This window comes from Malurus melanocephalus, unplaced genomic scaffold, assembly GCF_030028575.1.
Source record: "Malurus melanocephalus ecotype Western Australia unplaced genomic scaffold, MMel_1.1 scaffold_435, whole genome shotgun sequence".
Classification (NCBI taxonomy): Eukaryota; Metazoa; Chordata; class Aves; order Passeriformes; family Maluridae; genus Malurus; species Malurus melanocephalus.
This window is the reverse complement of record NW_026623667.1, coordinates 349,663-363,612: the sequence shown is the minus strand read 5'-3', so window position 1 is coordinate 363,612 and position 13,950 is coordinate 349,663. Positions and strand designations below refer to the sequence as shown.

Genomic DNA, 13,950 nt, shown 5'->3' with positions numbered 1-13,950 from the left:
CTCTTCACCCAATAATAAAACTTAGCATGTTAATTAGCAGTCCTCAGGAACCTGAAACAACCATTTCAAAATGTCTCTAATCTCAGTGGGGTTTCAGTCTCTTCTCAAGTCTGCTCAAAGCTTTGTATTTGTACCATTCTCAGCTGAACAGCAAAACTGCACACAGATGATACGGAAGTAATGCAATAAGCAGCAGTAATTGGATTAATAACCCATTAGCACAAATTTAAAATCCCAGTGGTTATTCCTAGGAGTAAAGGAATTCTTCCTATTAGTACATGAACACTGGCACCAAGAAACAAGAGAATTATTTCTGCACATGAGGGATGTTGTGTTCTTGTTCCTGCAGGCAGCACTCACCAGCAAGGGAACCACTTACTAACTCCACTTCTGAGCATATCTGCACCGGGTATTAACCCTGGAGTAAGCAGCACAGGAGGTGCTACAGCTGGTTTAGTGTCAGACACTGGTGAACAAAGAAAGCAGGTTGGCTTGAGCTGTTTTAATGCCTGCAGGGGCCTTTTAGTTCCCATATAAAAATGAACACTTACTAGGTTTTTCCCACCCTGCTTTCAACCACTTTATTTTCCTTAAACCAGAAAAGCCATAGTTTCTTCCTTTTCACCCTTCCTGCCTAGAAGTCGCCCAGAAAAACCCCACAGACTATTTAAAGAATTCAAGAGGACACTGATGTTGCTGGCTTGYTGTTACCTGCTGGTTTGCAGAGCTGTTCTGGATGGGATTGCAGGAACTGCCTGCAATGACCTTGCTGAAGCTTTGTTACAGAATTCATGTCTTGGCACAGCACTGGCTGAATGTGGAAAAATCAGTAATTACCCCTCATGGTCATGGGGAAAAACACTGAGACCTTCAGCTCCCCTCCATCAGGAAAGCTCCAGCTGGTGTGCTTCTTGGGTTTAAAACAAAAGTGCCAGGTATCCAGGAATAGGGGAACCAGATGAGTCACATACCTCCCCCATTTAACAAACCATTAATGCCAAAATATCAATGTTAATGCCAAAATGCAGGAATGCTGCAGCAAGAAGGAGAAATCAGAAAGCTCTGAGCTAAGGCAGCTTTTTTTTTCTCTGGAGCTGTTTTTCAGCAGAAATCCCTGAATCTCCCCATGTGGTTGTGAGCTAAACAGCTGCTAAACTACAGCAATTGGGTAAGGAGGGGGGAAGTACTTTTCTAATTAAAAGATGCAGACTGCTAAAGCTTTTTTAGCCTTTTTAACCATTCTTGTCCACGCTTGTGGCTACCAGCAGCCTCATGCAGACCTGAAAGTGTCACCATCAAGCTTTGGTTTTCAGAYTTCCCAAGTCATCTTGAAGATGTGATTGTTGCAACACTTAGTAGGAAATACTCACAAAACTCAAAAATAACAATTCCCAGGTCTTGTGTGSAGCATTCTAGCAATACCCCCAACAAGCTGAGTACTATTTTCAGAGGCAGCACGGGCAGTTGTGCAGCAGCAGAATGGATTAGCCATGTCCTTGCTTGTCCTTAGCCCCATTATTCTTTAGGATTTGGGCAGCAGCGCTGGTGGCAGCCATCCAGGCCCTGCTGTTTGGCAGGGCAGCGAGGCGGAGCTGTTGGCGAGGGGGAAGTGCCACAAACGCGATCCAAAGGTGCCATCTAGTGCCTGTTTGGGACTACAGGGAAAGCAGCCCGAGCTGGAGGGACAGCAATGAAGGGAATTTCTGGTTCCCACAAAACACTGAGCTAAGAATTTTCCATTTTTTCCAGAGAATTTGCAACGAGCAATTGGATTCAGGGATAATTGGGGCAGATGTTTTATCATCCTTTTAAAAAATAACAGTGCTGTGATGCAAGGATATATTTGCAATACAGATACAATACATATATAATAAAAGAGCTCTAATAAAGCACCACACAGCTGGGAGGAAAAGCAAGGAAAGCATCACGTTCTGCAAAGAAAAGGTCACTCACTGCCTGCCAACATCTGGCTCAACATGCCCACCTCTTCCACCTGGGTCATACTGGGCTCCCTGTCATCCCCCAGTCACCTCTGCTTGACTCACCTCTCCATGGGATCCTGCAGGGAGGAAATGCTGGGAGAGCCACTGTGAAAACAATGCCAGACAATCCTCACAGAGGAAGGTCAAGTCCTGCTGGGATGAAGAGCAGCAGCTGAAGGGGAGATAAGACAGTGAAAGTGTCCTTGCACAAGGAAACTYGAGCCAGCCATAGCCCTCAAGTTAGACCAAAACCAAGCTAATGMACACACTGCTGAAGAGCTGATTTGTTTCAAAAAAATTTATTGGAATGTAAAATATTTAATACAAAACTATACTGGTGCCTCCTCAGAAGAACTCACCATGTCAGGCATTAAAAAAAAAATAAAAAAAGACCAGCAGGATACACAAACCAGGACAGCTCCTGACTCATATGGACAGCCACATCCCATCTCATACTCCTGAGACAGTCAAACCATGAACAGCCAGACCTAAACTGTGGTTGGCAAAAGGGTGTGGTGTGGATACTCCTGTTCTCTAAACATATGTGTCTGGATCCACATTCTTAAAAACAAGGGCTCTCAGTCAGGGGACAGACTGGCAGATCTGTATCACAAGTAAATTAAAATCCAAATCATTTGGGAGGGAAACATCACAAAACATATCCCTTCCTTTCTGTCATTCTGAACAAAGTTCTGGGGCACTAGACACAGCAACAAGTGCTCGCAAACATGTCCCAGTTGCATCTGCACCTTTATAAAGGTCAGGAACCAATTTTTCAGGCCATTGCACTAAAAGGCTATTGTACTCAAGTACTACTTTGTACTAAAAGGACAAGGAGATACCCTAGGAGTGAGGAATTTTGGTGGTTTCTGAAGTGTGGAATGAATGTTGGGGACCAGAACACTGAAAAAAACATGTAATACTGAGAATCAAAGCTGCCATGCTGGGATTTCAAATGAYTGCTTCTGGCCATGTGCCCTATCCCTCCAAATCCAGCAACCTCTGTCGAGTTTCCAGAACAATCTCCTCCGTCACCTCTGGTTTCACAATGTCCTTGATCTGCAGTGGAAAGAAGAGCAATGTTAGCACCACAAAGCAACTACTACTTTTGCACAGTCTGTAGGGACAAAGGTTCCTCTTGCACAGCAGTGACCAGCAAGGGAATTTAGAGGGTTGTGGTGTCACAGGACCTACGGCAGAGGGTCCAAGGCAAAGCCCAACTTTATTAGTTAGCAATTCCTACAGAGACCAGGGGAAATCAAAGGAAATGCTACTAACCCTCCTCAGCTCTCCTGGAGGACACACAYTGTATTTGTGGAGACATGGCTTAAAGCACAATTATACTTCAAAAGRACACTCACTGGGAATGAAAGCAGAACACACTTCAGATCTCATTTATTAATGGGAAGAGAATTCCCYATGATTGTGCTGGCAGGAATCACAGTGAAAAGCTGTAGAGCAAGAGGTCCAATGGAGGCAGCCTTGCAGCAGTGCAGGTTGTGGGTATAAACATGAGACTGCTCTCTATACAATACATGACATTTTCACTGCTTCATAAAATGCACTGTACCCCCACACAATGCCAAATTTAACATTGTGTTCACAGGAATTAAAGGGTCCGTAATCCCAGCGAGKGATACACAACAGCTATCAAAAAAAAATGGGCCTATTTCTCTGTGGGAACAATTTGACTTTGGTAAACTATGTTATGCAGAAGGGGTGACATACTGTCACTACAAGATGCTCTGAAAAGCCGAAAGGAAACTCTGACTTCAGCAGCAACTGATGCAGCCTTTCTGCTCCCTTCTCTCAGTGGAATAACCACCACTGTCTCCTGTACCTGATGAGGAAGGGATGCTTCGTAGCAATACAGGATGCTGGTGTCAAAGAGCATCATCTTGTGAGCAACCAGAGCCACGATGCAGTTTCGGAGCCTGGAGATCACTTCCCGGTCAGACAAGGGAACGGGCTGAGAAAGGACAGAGGAAAAAGGATGAATGAAGGGAAATAATGTAAATAAAAAAAACCTTGCTGTGAACTTAACACWAGATCCTGAAAGTCTCATATTACTSATGTGCCTCTCACTATGTCAGRCTAAAWACCACCATTGGTAGAAGGTTCACCTCCCCTCAACACTCACTTCCAAGTTGGTGGTGAAGCCCCCAGCCTCCTCATCYTTCTGCTCCGCTGTTGGGTAGATCCAGATGAAGCCATTGTTGCCGAGGATCACGGATGCACCACAGGGCAGGTCATGGAAATGAGTCTTCTGGCGTTTCACAAGGGAGGGAGAGACCTGAACCAGCACACCCTGGGCAAGCTGGAGAGGAGACCACGAGACTCAGTGTGAGAGACATCCTGAGCCACCAGAGACAACACCAAGTCACTCACTCCACTCCTGGCCTAGGAACCASTCCATTTTAACACCTTTTCCTGTGAAACAGTGAATATAAAACCTGCCTGCCTCTGGGAGTGCTGGGAGGATTAGCTAATGCCTKTGCAGCCCTTTGAAGATGAAGAATACTCTAAGTGCTTAGCACAAATGTTAATAATATCTTGATCGTAACTACACATCAACCATCCCTGCAGAAAAATAAGGAGTCAGAGGCCCAATTTAGCAGAACACTTTCCCTCTTAATCCAATCACTATCCTTCACCCTTTGTGCAATAAGCACACTTCCCTTTCATCTTTTAAGTGCTAATACCCTTGGTCTGATAATCCCAAACTGCAGCCTACGCTCCAGTGGCCCCTTGGCTTATTTCAATGCACAAAACCAGCGATAAATGCCAACTGTGTAAAGCCTAAAATAGAGCCCTGGGGAGAGAAACAAGTCACAGGGGCAATGGCCTGCAGAAGAGGAGTGAGGAGATTTGTCCCCAGGATTTAATTCCCAAGTGGCCAGTGGGGAAACAGGACGGCCAAGTTGGAAGTGTGGACAKGGAGAGCAGAGGCTCAAAGGGCAACTCAAGGACACCTCCTCTGCTTTGGGGAAACTGTACCTGGTGCTCCCATGTAGGAACTGAGAGTGTTCCCATCCTGCAGGAATGGATTATAACAACATCCTGCTCTACTCCAGAGCTCTTTTCTTAAAAAAAAAGCCTCCAAAAGGCCTTATTCAAGTCAGCTGGTGCAGAATTACGCCAGGATCAAGGGCTTCAGAACAACTCACCTTCCCATACTTCAGGCTCCGGGTGTGCAGCGATACAGCCCCATCAGAAAATATAGACTGGACCTCTGCCTGTGGGTGCCACTTAAGGAAACACRGTCCCTAAGGTTTCCCAGTGCCACTCCAGCACAGCTCTCACCCCCAGCCACACCAGCCAAGCTCTGCCTGTTCTTCCCACGCCGTTGGCTCTTCTGTCAGTGGGAGCAGCAGAAGGATACACTGATGAGATCCCCTTCCTGCAGGTAGTCCCTCATTGCAAGCTCATCTTCTGCTGATCTCCTTCTCTGGAACAACACAAGGAAAAAGTTACGTGTAGTCTAGAATGAGAAAACATCCATCAATAGCTCAYTGTGGGGGGCCCTTAGGATGCCATGTAAAACACAACCAGCTACACTCACCAGTTCCCCACCAGGTAAATTTATAGATGACAGCAACAGGACTGAATCCAGCCTGGAATTCGTTTCCACTTTCCATCGCTTCTGCTGAACCTAAGGGGAAAAAACATCCCAAACCTGTTGGTATACACTCAAAAATTGAACAGGAGCTGCAGCCCACCAAGCTGCAGGGGAGATATCCCAGTTAGAACCCACTCATTCCCAGTGCCCTGCACAGGGACACTGATGTGTATCAGTTATAGGATCTTGGCAAGCACTCTGGATCAGATTAAACCCCGCCGGCCGCCAGCAGCCACCCTCCTCCTCCTCGTTACCGCGACAAACACGGGGTTTTACCTCGGTAATCCTCCCGACCACGATGTCGCCGACCTCGCCGTTGTACCTGGGACAGAGAGCGGCGGTCACACACCTCACGCTGCCGAGCCAGGCCCCGCCGCCGGCCCGGACCCACAACGCCGCGCTCACCTGGCTTTCAGCGCCCTCACACACACCAGCTTGTTCACCCTCTCCACCACGCCGGCCACCGAAGCGATCAGCTTGTCGTCCTCCACATAGGTACCGTGGCCCCTGCGGAAAGAGAGAGAGCGGCTGCCTGAGGACAGCCCGAAACCGCGTCCCGCCGCCGCCGCCTCCCTTCCGCCGCTGCCCGCACCTCATGTATCCCGTGTCCGTGGTGATCGTGTCCCCCGGTGCCACCAGGTGCTTCTCGCTGCCCCGGGACGCGCTGGACCCCAGGGGAGCGCGGGCGGCCGGCAGCCTCATGGTGACCGCCGCCATCTTGGYCCCGCCACACGCGCCTTCCGCCCGCCATGTTGGCTGCTGGCRACAGCGCGCCTGAGGGCGMGGGCGCCGCCATCTTGAGTGAGGGCGGCGGGGGCGGTGACCGGGATGCCATGTTTGTTCCTGGCAGCGAAGGTACTGGTGGGCTTCACCCCGTTGGGGYCCATGGGGCACCGCCATGTTTAGTGCGGGCAGGGTGAGGCGCTCCGAGCAGTGACCCGCACCCCAAAACCCTCCCGGCAAAYCGGGGGGATCCCAGCGGCTCCTCCGGGGCTCACGGGGTCCCACAGGGTCCCACAGGCTCCCCACAGGGTCCCACAAGGTCCCACAGCCCGGGCCGGGCTGCGATGCTGTGGAACAAGGCGGAGAGCAGCTCCACAAGTTGGGGTGCCGTTCACACCGGGTGTCCCCCTCAGAACAAACCTGATTCCCTCCGGAGCTGCCCGGTGCTCAGGCTTGGCTTAAACACCCCCGAGGGACTCAAGACTGACCCCTTCCCCTTGGCGGAGCTGTGCCAACAGGAACTGATAGATCCGTGGAAAAGTTTTATCCATTTAATTCGAGCAGCAGTTCGGCACTTGGAGCCGCGGAGGAAATACCACAGGAAAAGCAGTCAGCGATGACCGTCACCAAATGTGTCGCTTCCTTCCAGCAGGGCTTGCACCTGTACCCCATCACAGCTGAAATGTGGGCATTAATTCATAGAAGGTACCAAAGGATAGCTGTGGCTTTAAAAAGGGAYTGTGCAAGTTAAGAATAGGGACTGGCAGGGTGGAATCAGTAAATACACACCGCTCCAAAGGGAGCCAGCGCTTACCCCAGCTTCCAGACCTGAAAAAGGGCTTCTTTAGCCAAAACCATTTTTTTCCCCCTCCCAAATGCAATTCTTGGTCCAACCAATGTCATCACATCTCCTCACTCACAGATTGTTGTGTTAAGATCTTCACATCCCCACATCCTTCTCTTGGCACATAAAATAAAGCCCTCCATGCTATCCCTCTTCTAAATGATAAATGTTCCAAGTAATTTTTATTTAGAATACAAGAGAGGTACAAATGTATTTACACTGTGTACATATACAATCAAATAATATATAATATCAAAGTTTTGTAAATAATGTTTACATAAATATTTACAAAGTTAAAGTGACAGTTGTTCGGGTTTTTTTTTTTCTTTTGTTTTTGTTTATTTTCATCTGGAAGTGAAACACTGTGAGAACTTTATACATCTTAGACTTGTAATTAATATTGGAATACCTTCTTTTTTAAGATTTATGATACACAGCCCTCCTCCGGAGCGTGGGGACTCCAGAGGGCGCTTAGGGTTGTCCTTGGGGACAGAGCTGGCCCGGGGACAGGTTTTCTCTGTCCCCAGAGGGCAGTAGCAGTTCCAACCAAAATGTTCCTTCACAGCTGGGAAAGGGATGGGGAGAAGCGCTTCCAGGGCTGGAACAGGTCCCCCCAAAACCTGCCCTGGAATGGGCATTCCCGGCTGGCACAGTGTCCCCCTGGCACATGGCCTGTCCCCTCTGCCCTGGGATCGCTCGGAGCGGTGACAGACCCCAGTGCAGGGCTCGATCTGCTGGAGCAGGGCAGGCAAAGGGGCTCAGGTGGGGGAAAATGCAATCGTTCACTAACTCAGGGCTCCCGAGGTGGGAAATGTCCCTTGGAAGGAGCTGCCGGGGCCAAAGCCACTCCTGCGGCAAACAGGCATGACTGGGGTGGCCACATCAGGRCTGTGCCAGCCTTTCAGCAGGGCACGTGTCTGCTGGAGCAGAGGAGGAGGGAGAAGAGCAATTTTCCTTTCCATGAAATCATCTGTAAAGCCCAGGCATGACTCATCCAGGCCCAGCTTTTGGCTGTCCCAGCCCTCCCCCAGCGCACTGGCAAACCCACACAGGACATCCCGCTGTGTCCCTTCTCCTCTGTCACCCCAGGGGTCTGTCCYCAGGGACAATTCCACACAACTCAGCCACAGAGCTGGGGGTTCCCCTCAGTCAGCGACGCCCAAAAACAACCCAACACCACTCTGAGACACAAAGCAGCTCTGCCTCTGCCCCCCAGCTCAGCCAAGGGCACCCTCCAGTTCGCTGTGTGCCTCAGCATCAGTCTCTGCCATCCCAAATCCCGCTGCCGCGCCGGGGCTTCACAGCACCATGGTGGGGATGTGATGGGCCAGGGAGGCGGGATGGGGCACAGGCAGGGCGGGCGAGTGGGCCTGCAGGGAGGCGTTGGGGGGCCGGTGGCGAGCGCTTTTCTGGTGCGCCCGCAGCCCCGCCAGCTGCGAATAGGCACTTTGGCAAACCTGGCACTTGTAGGGCCGCTCGCCCGTGTGCAAGCGGACGTGGTTGCGGAGGGTGGAGGACTGGCTGAAGCGGCGGTTGCAGAAGCGGCACACGAAGGGCTTGTCCAGGGTGTGGATGCGCATGTGGGAGCGCAGGTTGCTGCGCGAGTTGAAGCCGCGGTGGCAGATGACGCAGCGCATACGCCCCGTCGTGCTGGCCCCCGTCTCCACGGCGTGGAAATCCTCTGGGGACAACAGGGGATGGTCAGGAGCTGCCCTCCAGCACAGCAGCTCACCCCACCCCGGGTCCCTGGGGTGCTGGATGCCCTGCAGAGTCCCCAGTGCCCTCTCACTGGCTCCCTGTTGCTGAGGACACCTGTTCTGGTGTCTGCCTAGACTGGCAGCCAGGCTGGCTCTTAGGATTTTGGGATGCAGCCAGTGCTGGGGAATGGTCTCACCCAAATTAAGATGAGGGGAACATTCAAGGTGATCTGAATTACAGATGAGCACAAAAACAATTTTTCCATCCCTGGACTGCAGCAGAGCTGGAGGGGATGGGTGCAGTAACTCTCAGGAGCACCCAACCACACTGTCCAGCYCTGCACTGGTCCCAGCTTCTCCCCTTGCACTTCTGGGCTTGGACATGGCTCTCTCAGAGTGGGCAGTGGGGTTGAGGAGCACAAATACAGCTCCAAACACAGCCTGAGCTCTGCTGAGCACCTCAGGGAACTGGTGAGACAAGCAGACAGTGAAAGCCTAGGGAGAGAAAAGCCTCCTCTGCTGCCCTTAAATGCAGAGTGGGGATGTGGAAGCTGCATCCATTTGGTCTTTCATGTTGGGGCTGCCTTCCTCCTGACCCTGTGGCCAGGTCAGACAGCGACTGCCACAAGTGAACCGGCCGGGAGGCATCCCCCTGAATTACTGGGAACCTGCCCCAGCTGTATGGAATCTCATAGTCCCTGCACTCATCCAGAGATAACTGGGATATCTGACATAGCCCCTGRGAATGTCCCTGCCTCATGCCCACCCCTCCGGCAGCCTCAGAGCTAGGCACGGGGTGAACRGGCAGGGATGCTGCACCCATGCTCTTTCTGATGTTACCTACCATGTTTGTTCTTCTTCTGCTCCTCTTCCAGCCCCGGCACACCCGGGATGCCCAGGAAGGTGTTATGGGAGTTCCCGTACCACACCAGTAGCTCTTGGTCAGGAGGAATCATCTAGACAGAGAGATAAGGATGGGGCTGTCGTGAGTGGTGATGAACATCCATCCCTTTGGAGCTACACTGGCTGTGCCCCATCTCCTGTGAGAYCCCACTGCCATCTGGGACCTGCCAGTCCCCAACACCCCCAGGCAGGCACAGCCCAGTGACAATGGAGGTGGTGGCACAGCTCAGCACAAGCCACCACCGGCACAAACCCACTCCAGGCTGTCTCCCCCAGGCTGAGACACCGGCTGATGGGCAAATGTGCAGCTACAGAGCACACAGATAGAGCTGAGCTCTCCGGAGTGCAGGACCCAGAGGGAGTCCAGAACAGGCAGCACACAGAGATAAGGAGAATGAAACCATTTGTAGAGCCGTGACTGACAATGAGACATGAGTTACAGTGACCAAAGCAGGGAGCTGGGACACAGACCCCAGCTCAGAGCTCCAACAGAGCATTTTGGCTTTGAGTGGAGCCATCAGCACCCTCCTGCTGCAAGGCACAGGCAGCATCTCCCACCCAACCCTGCCAGGGCTGATTTTAGAAGATGGAAATGCACATCTGATGATGAAACAGAGGAGAGCTCGGGACTGCTAGGAGAGACCACGGCTCARGTATGAAATGCTGCTCATGTCCCACACTAAAACTGCGGTGCCTGCAACAGCCCAAGGACAGCTACAGGACCAGGGCACAGGTTTTGCATCATCCATACTCCCATTTCCCCGAAGTGATGGCATTTCTCCTTTCGCTGCTGTTGCTGTCGTGTTCCCGCACGGCTGGGGAGAGCAGCCAGGAAACGCCGGTCAAGGCTCCCCTTGTGCAGCAGCTGTGGCTGGGGAGATGGATCCTCTCACACCAATTCAAACAACACTAATAACATCATCACTTTATAAAAAAAATATGTATTTCCCCTTGCAATCCCTGTTGTTAAGAACCTAATTTAGAAACAGGAGCATCCGTCATTTTGGAGGACTGTTTTTCGTACGCTAATCATGTTAGATCCAAGTAAAGCATCATCCACATGAAACACAGATCCTAAGTCAAATCATCTTAACAAATGAAAATATGTTGAATTTTAGGCATCTGAAATCAATAGGAATTTGACTTCATATCTTTGTCCATCTGCATAAAGACCTAACYGGGGCTGCAGAACAGGAATTTGGGAGGTGGGAGAAGCCGATGTCCTTTTGCATTCCAAATTAATGACACTGTTTCTTGGTGTTATTTGCTCTTAAGAGAAAATTAGTTATTTTTTTCATAAAAGCAAATAAAATAAAATATTGTTGAAAGGATAAAACACTCTGCATGGGTGCATATGTGTGTGTATTTTATTCTGCTGAAGCTGTTGCTGCCACACCAGCAGCAGGTGAGCACCCATGTGCATACACCCCAAAGCAAATTCAATTTGTCCCCCAGAAATCTTGTGGCTTTCAGATTAAAACTTCCTGCCCTTACTTTATTTTCCAGCAGCAGCTTGGTATTGCTGAGAAAGAGGATGGGAAAAACAAATCAGCAAATAAGGGCAGGAACAAGCAAACTGCATTAAAATATTAAAGGCAAACAGGGAAAAAAAGGCACTAAATAAATCTGATTTTTTTTTGGCAGGTGGGTGAGGAAGGCATCCAAAGTGATGCTGTGCTCTGATGCAGCAGAAGCGAGTGCAGAGCAATAGGAACCGGGCAGCTCACAGTGACATCGGGGCAGGGATGCAGCGAGCAGGAAGCTGAGCAGGGGGACAGGAGGTGAGGAGGCCACCAGGGCTGTAGGGGGTGGAGGGTGACAATGGCCACACATGGACACCTGTGCTGCTGAGCATTAAGCTCAGGTCGGAGTGTGCGTCCTGCCGAGCTTGGGGAGCAGCGTGACAGYAGGGACCCTTCATCCCCACCTCCTCCCCCTCATCTCTTGGGGTTCAGCACTCACAGCATCTCAAATTCACTGCATGTGCCAAGGGAATTAAACTCATCCTACTCACTGCTTCAGCACCAGGAGCAAGCCCACAGATGGATCACGGCTATACCCAAATATTTGCTCACCCACCTCCTTGTCCGTGCCTGCATGAGGTGTAAAACCCACAGCCGTGTTCCTAATTACACCACGGCTACCTGGAATTATTTTACTTGTTTGCATAATTTAAGAACGGTAGTAAAAAGCGCTTAAGCTGTTGTCACAACAGGCCCAGCTGCCCACAGGAATATCAGGTCTTAAAACTGAAGCCTGCAGAGGGTTGTCCAGCATGAAAACAGCAGGGAAATGCTTGGARCTCTTGGGAAAGGTGGCAGAGCCCAAGAGTGGGACTCTCCTGCAGCAGAAGAAAACATCTGATCCTCTTCCTACCTGCCCTTTCACATTTCCCACCCCACTGCAGCAATCCCTAACCCAGCTCTGCTGCAGGCTCAGCGCAGGGCTGGGCTGTGATCCTGTGCCATGGAGCTTTTGACTTTGTGCTCCTGCTGAGCTGCACAGGAGCCTGGATAGATCCACAGAGCTGCCCAGCGGGCACTGATGGTCACTGATGGTCATTCCTGGCTGAAACCCTCTCCCAGCTGCAAATGCTCCCAAACAGGTGGGATCCTGGACCTGAAACTGGAGGAGGACAATCCCACAGGGCTGGTCTGGGAGGTGTTCATTCTCCTGACTCTAAGCTGGAGCTGTTGAACAAGAACATCTCCCCAAACCGCCACTTTTCTATATCTGAAATAGCATCAGGTTATGGGGACACTGCTGGTCCCCGCTGCCACCTCGCCAGCACTGTGTGACTTTTATGCCTGTGGCATCAATAATGCCAGGGAGCATGACACCCACCTCCACCCAGAGCCTCCTGTAGGGAGCTGTGGGTGTCCCCCAGCCATCACCCCACAGCAGGGCAGCCTGTGCCATCCCTGGCACCCGGCACCTTCTCCTGTGCCACGCCAGAACTGACCAACTCTTCATACAGGAGCACAGGGATGAGGGGAGCAGGAAGAGTCCCTTCCCCACAGCGGAGAGACGAGGCACGGCTGTGCCAGCACCACTCCCTGCTCCCTGTGCAGCCAGAGTGGTGCCCAGGCAAAGCAGGGCAGAGGCACGCTCAGTCTGCACACAGCACCTGGGTTTCACAGAACCTCCCAAACTTTACCCTGCTATAAAGAAGCAGGTTCTGCACAAAATCCCACTTTTTCAGTAGAGCGTCAAACCCTGGTCTTTGCCCAAAGCCCCATCTGGGTCAGGATTGCAGCTCTTCTCATGCTTTACATCCCAGACAAGCTTGGGCAGCAACTGCTCTTCCTCTGTTCAACAAACATTGCTCCATGAGCCCACCAAAAGGGGACAGAGAGGAGAATGGACCTTCCCTACTCCCTGAAGCCCTTGAAATCACCCTCCCCTGCAGTGCCTACCTCTCCTGGAAGATCTGAGTGCCAAGGAYGGCAAAGCTCCTATGTCCTCCCACRGATACCCCAAACAACAGCCCAACAAACAACAAAGGATGGAGAGTCTGTAGGGTGGGGATCCCCTGTTCCCCTACTGCAGATGCCCAGTCATCCTTCAGCCCCAYTTACCTCAATGGCTTTGTAGAAGATGCTGTTCCCGATCTGGACCACCTCGAGGTTCTGCTCCTGCTCGTTCCGGGCGCATTTGATGTATGTCATCCAGCTGCGGTGATCCTCCTGGCTGGCGTCGATGAAGTAGCGCACGGTGCCGTCCTCGTTGAAGACCTGCAAAGGGGAGAGAGGGGTTGGTGGTGATGCTGCCCACACTGTTCTGAGCCCCTCCGCCTCCTGCCTCTGGGATAAAACCCCTGCACAGGGACAAGCTCAAAGCCAGCACAGCCTCGGGGCTGAGATCCTGCCAGCAGCTGGGAGATGTGTGAACCTTTCCTGCTCACGGTGCGGGGCTGCGCTTCTGTAGCGGGGCTGAGAAGGATGCCCTACTCTCATTGGCATGTCACGTCCCACCAGCATATATCTCCCTAGAAACCCAGCTCTCTTCCTCAATCTCCCTTCTTATCAGAGCCCCGCCAGCAGCTCAGACCCAAAGGAAGGGGCTGCTCAGCATCCTGCAACTGCCCGTGGCAGCAGGAGAATCCCTGGGTGGAGGGGGAAGGTGCTTGAGAGGCTTGAAAAGATGCTTTGCAGGAAAGGTGAGGCAAGTTTCTCTTAGACA

The 13,950-nt window shown here is 51.5% G+C and overlaps 2 protein-coding genes across 2 annotated transcripts in view; both read right to left on the bottom strand.

Moving 5' to 3' along the window:
• Positions 1 to 2,271: 2,271 nt before the first annotated feature.
• On the bottom strand, positions 2,272 to 6,359 carry EXOSC2 (exosome component 2). Its single transcript, XM_057380081.1, has 9 exons — positions 6,194 to 6,359; positions 6,007 to 6,108; positions 5,878 to 5,923; positions 5,545 to 5,634; positions 5,365 to 5,430; positions 5,150 to 5,218; positions 4,123 to 4,299; positions 3,823 to 3,951; positions 2,272 to 3,041 (listed from the first exon to the last, which is right to left on the bottom strand). Exons 1-9 carry the CDS (start codon positions 6,316 to 6,318, stop codon positions 2,961 to 2,963), a joined length of 885 nt encoding a protein of 294 aa, XP_057236064.1. The 5' UTR covers positions 6,319 to 6,359; the 3' UTR covers positions 2,272 to 2,960.
• Positions 6,360 to 7,786: 1,427 nt separating this feature from the next.
• Positions 7,787 to 13,950, bottom strand: part of PRDM12 (PR/SET domain 12) — a 7,909-nt gene continuing 1,745 nt past the window's right edge. Inside the window, exons 3-5 of the mRNA XM_057380080.1 lie at positions 13,347 to 13,502; positions 9,710 to 9,821; positions 7,787 to 8,849 (exon numbers count right to left, since the gene is read on the bottom strand). Coding sequence (XP_057236063.1) covers positions 8,467 to 8,849; positions 9,710 to 9,821; positions 13,347 to 13,502 — 651 coding nt within the window. The 3' untranslated portion in view covers positions 7,787 to 8,466. The remainder of the gene's footprint in view (positions 8,850 to 9,709; positions 9,822 to 13,346; positions 13,503 to 13,950) is intronic.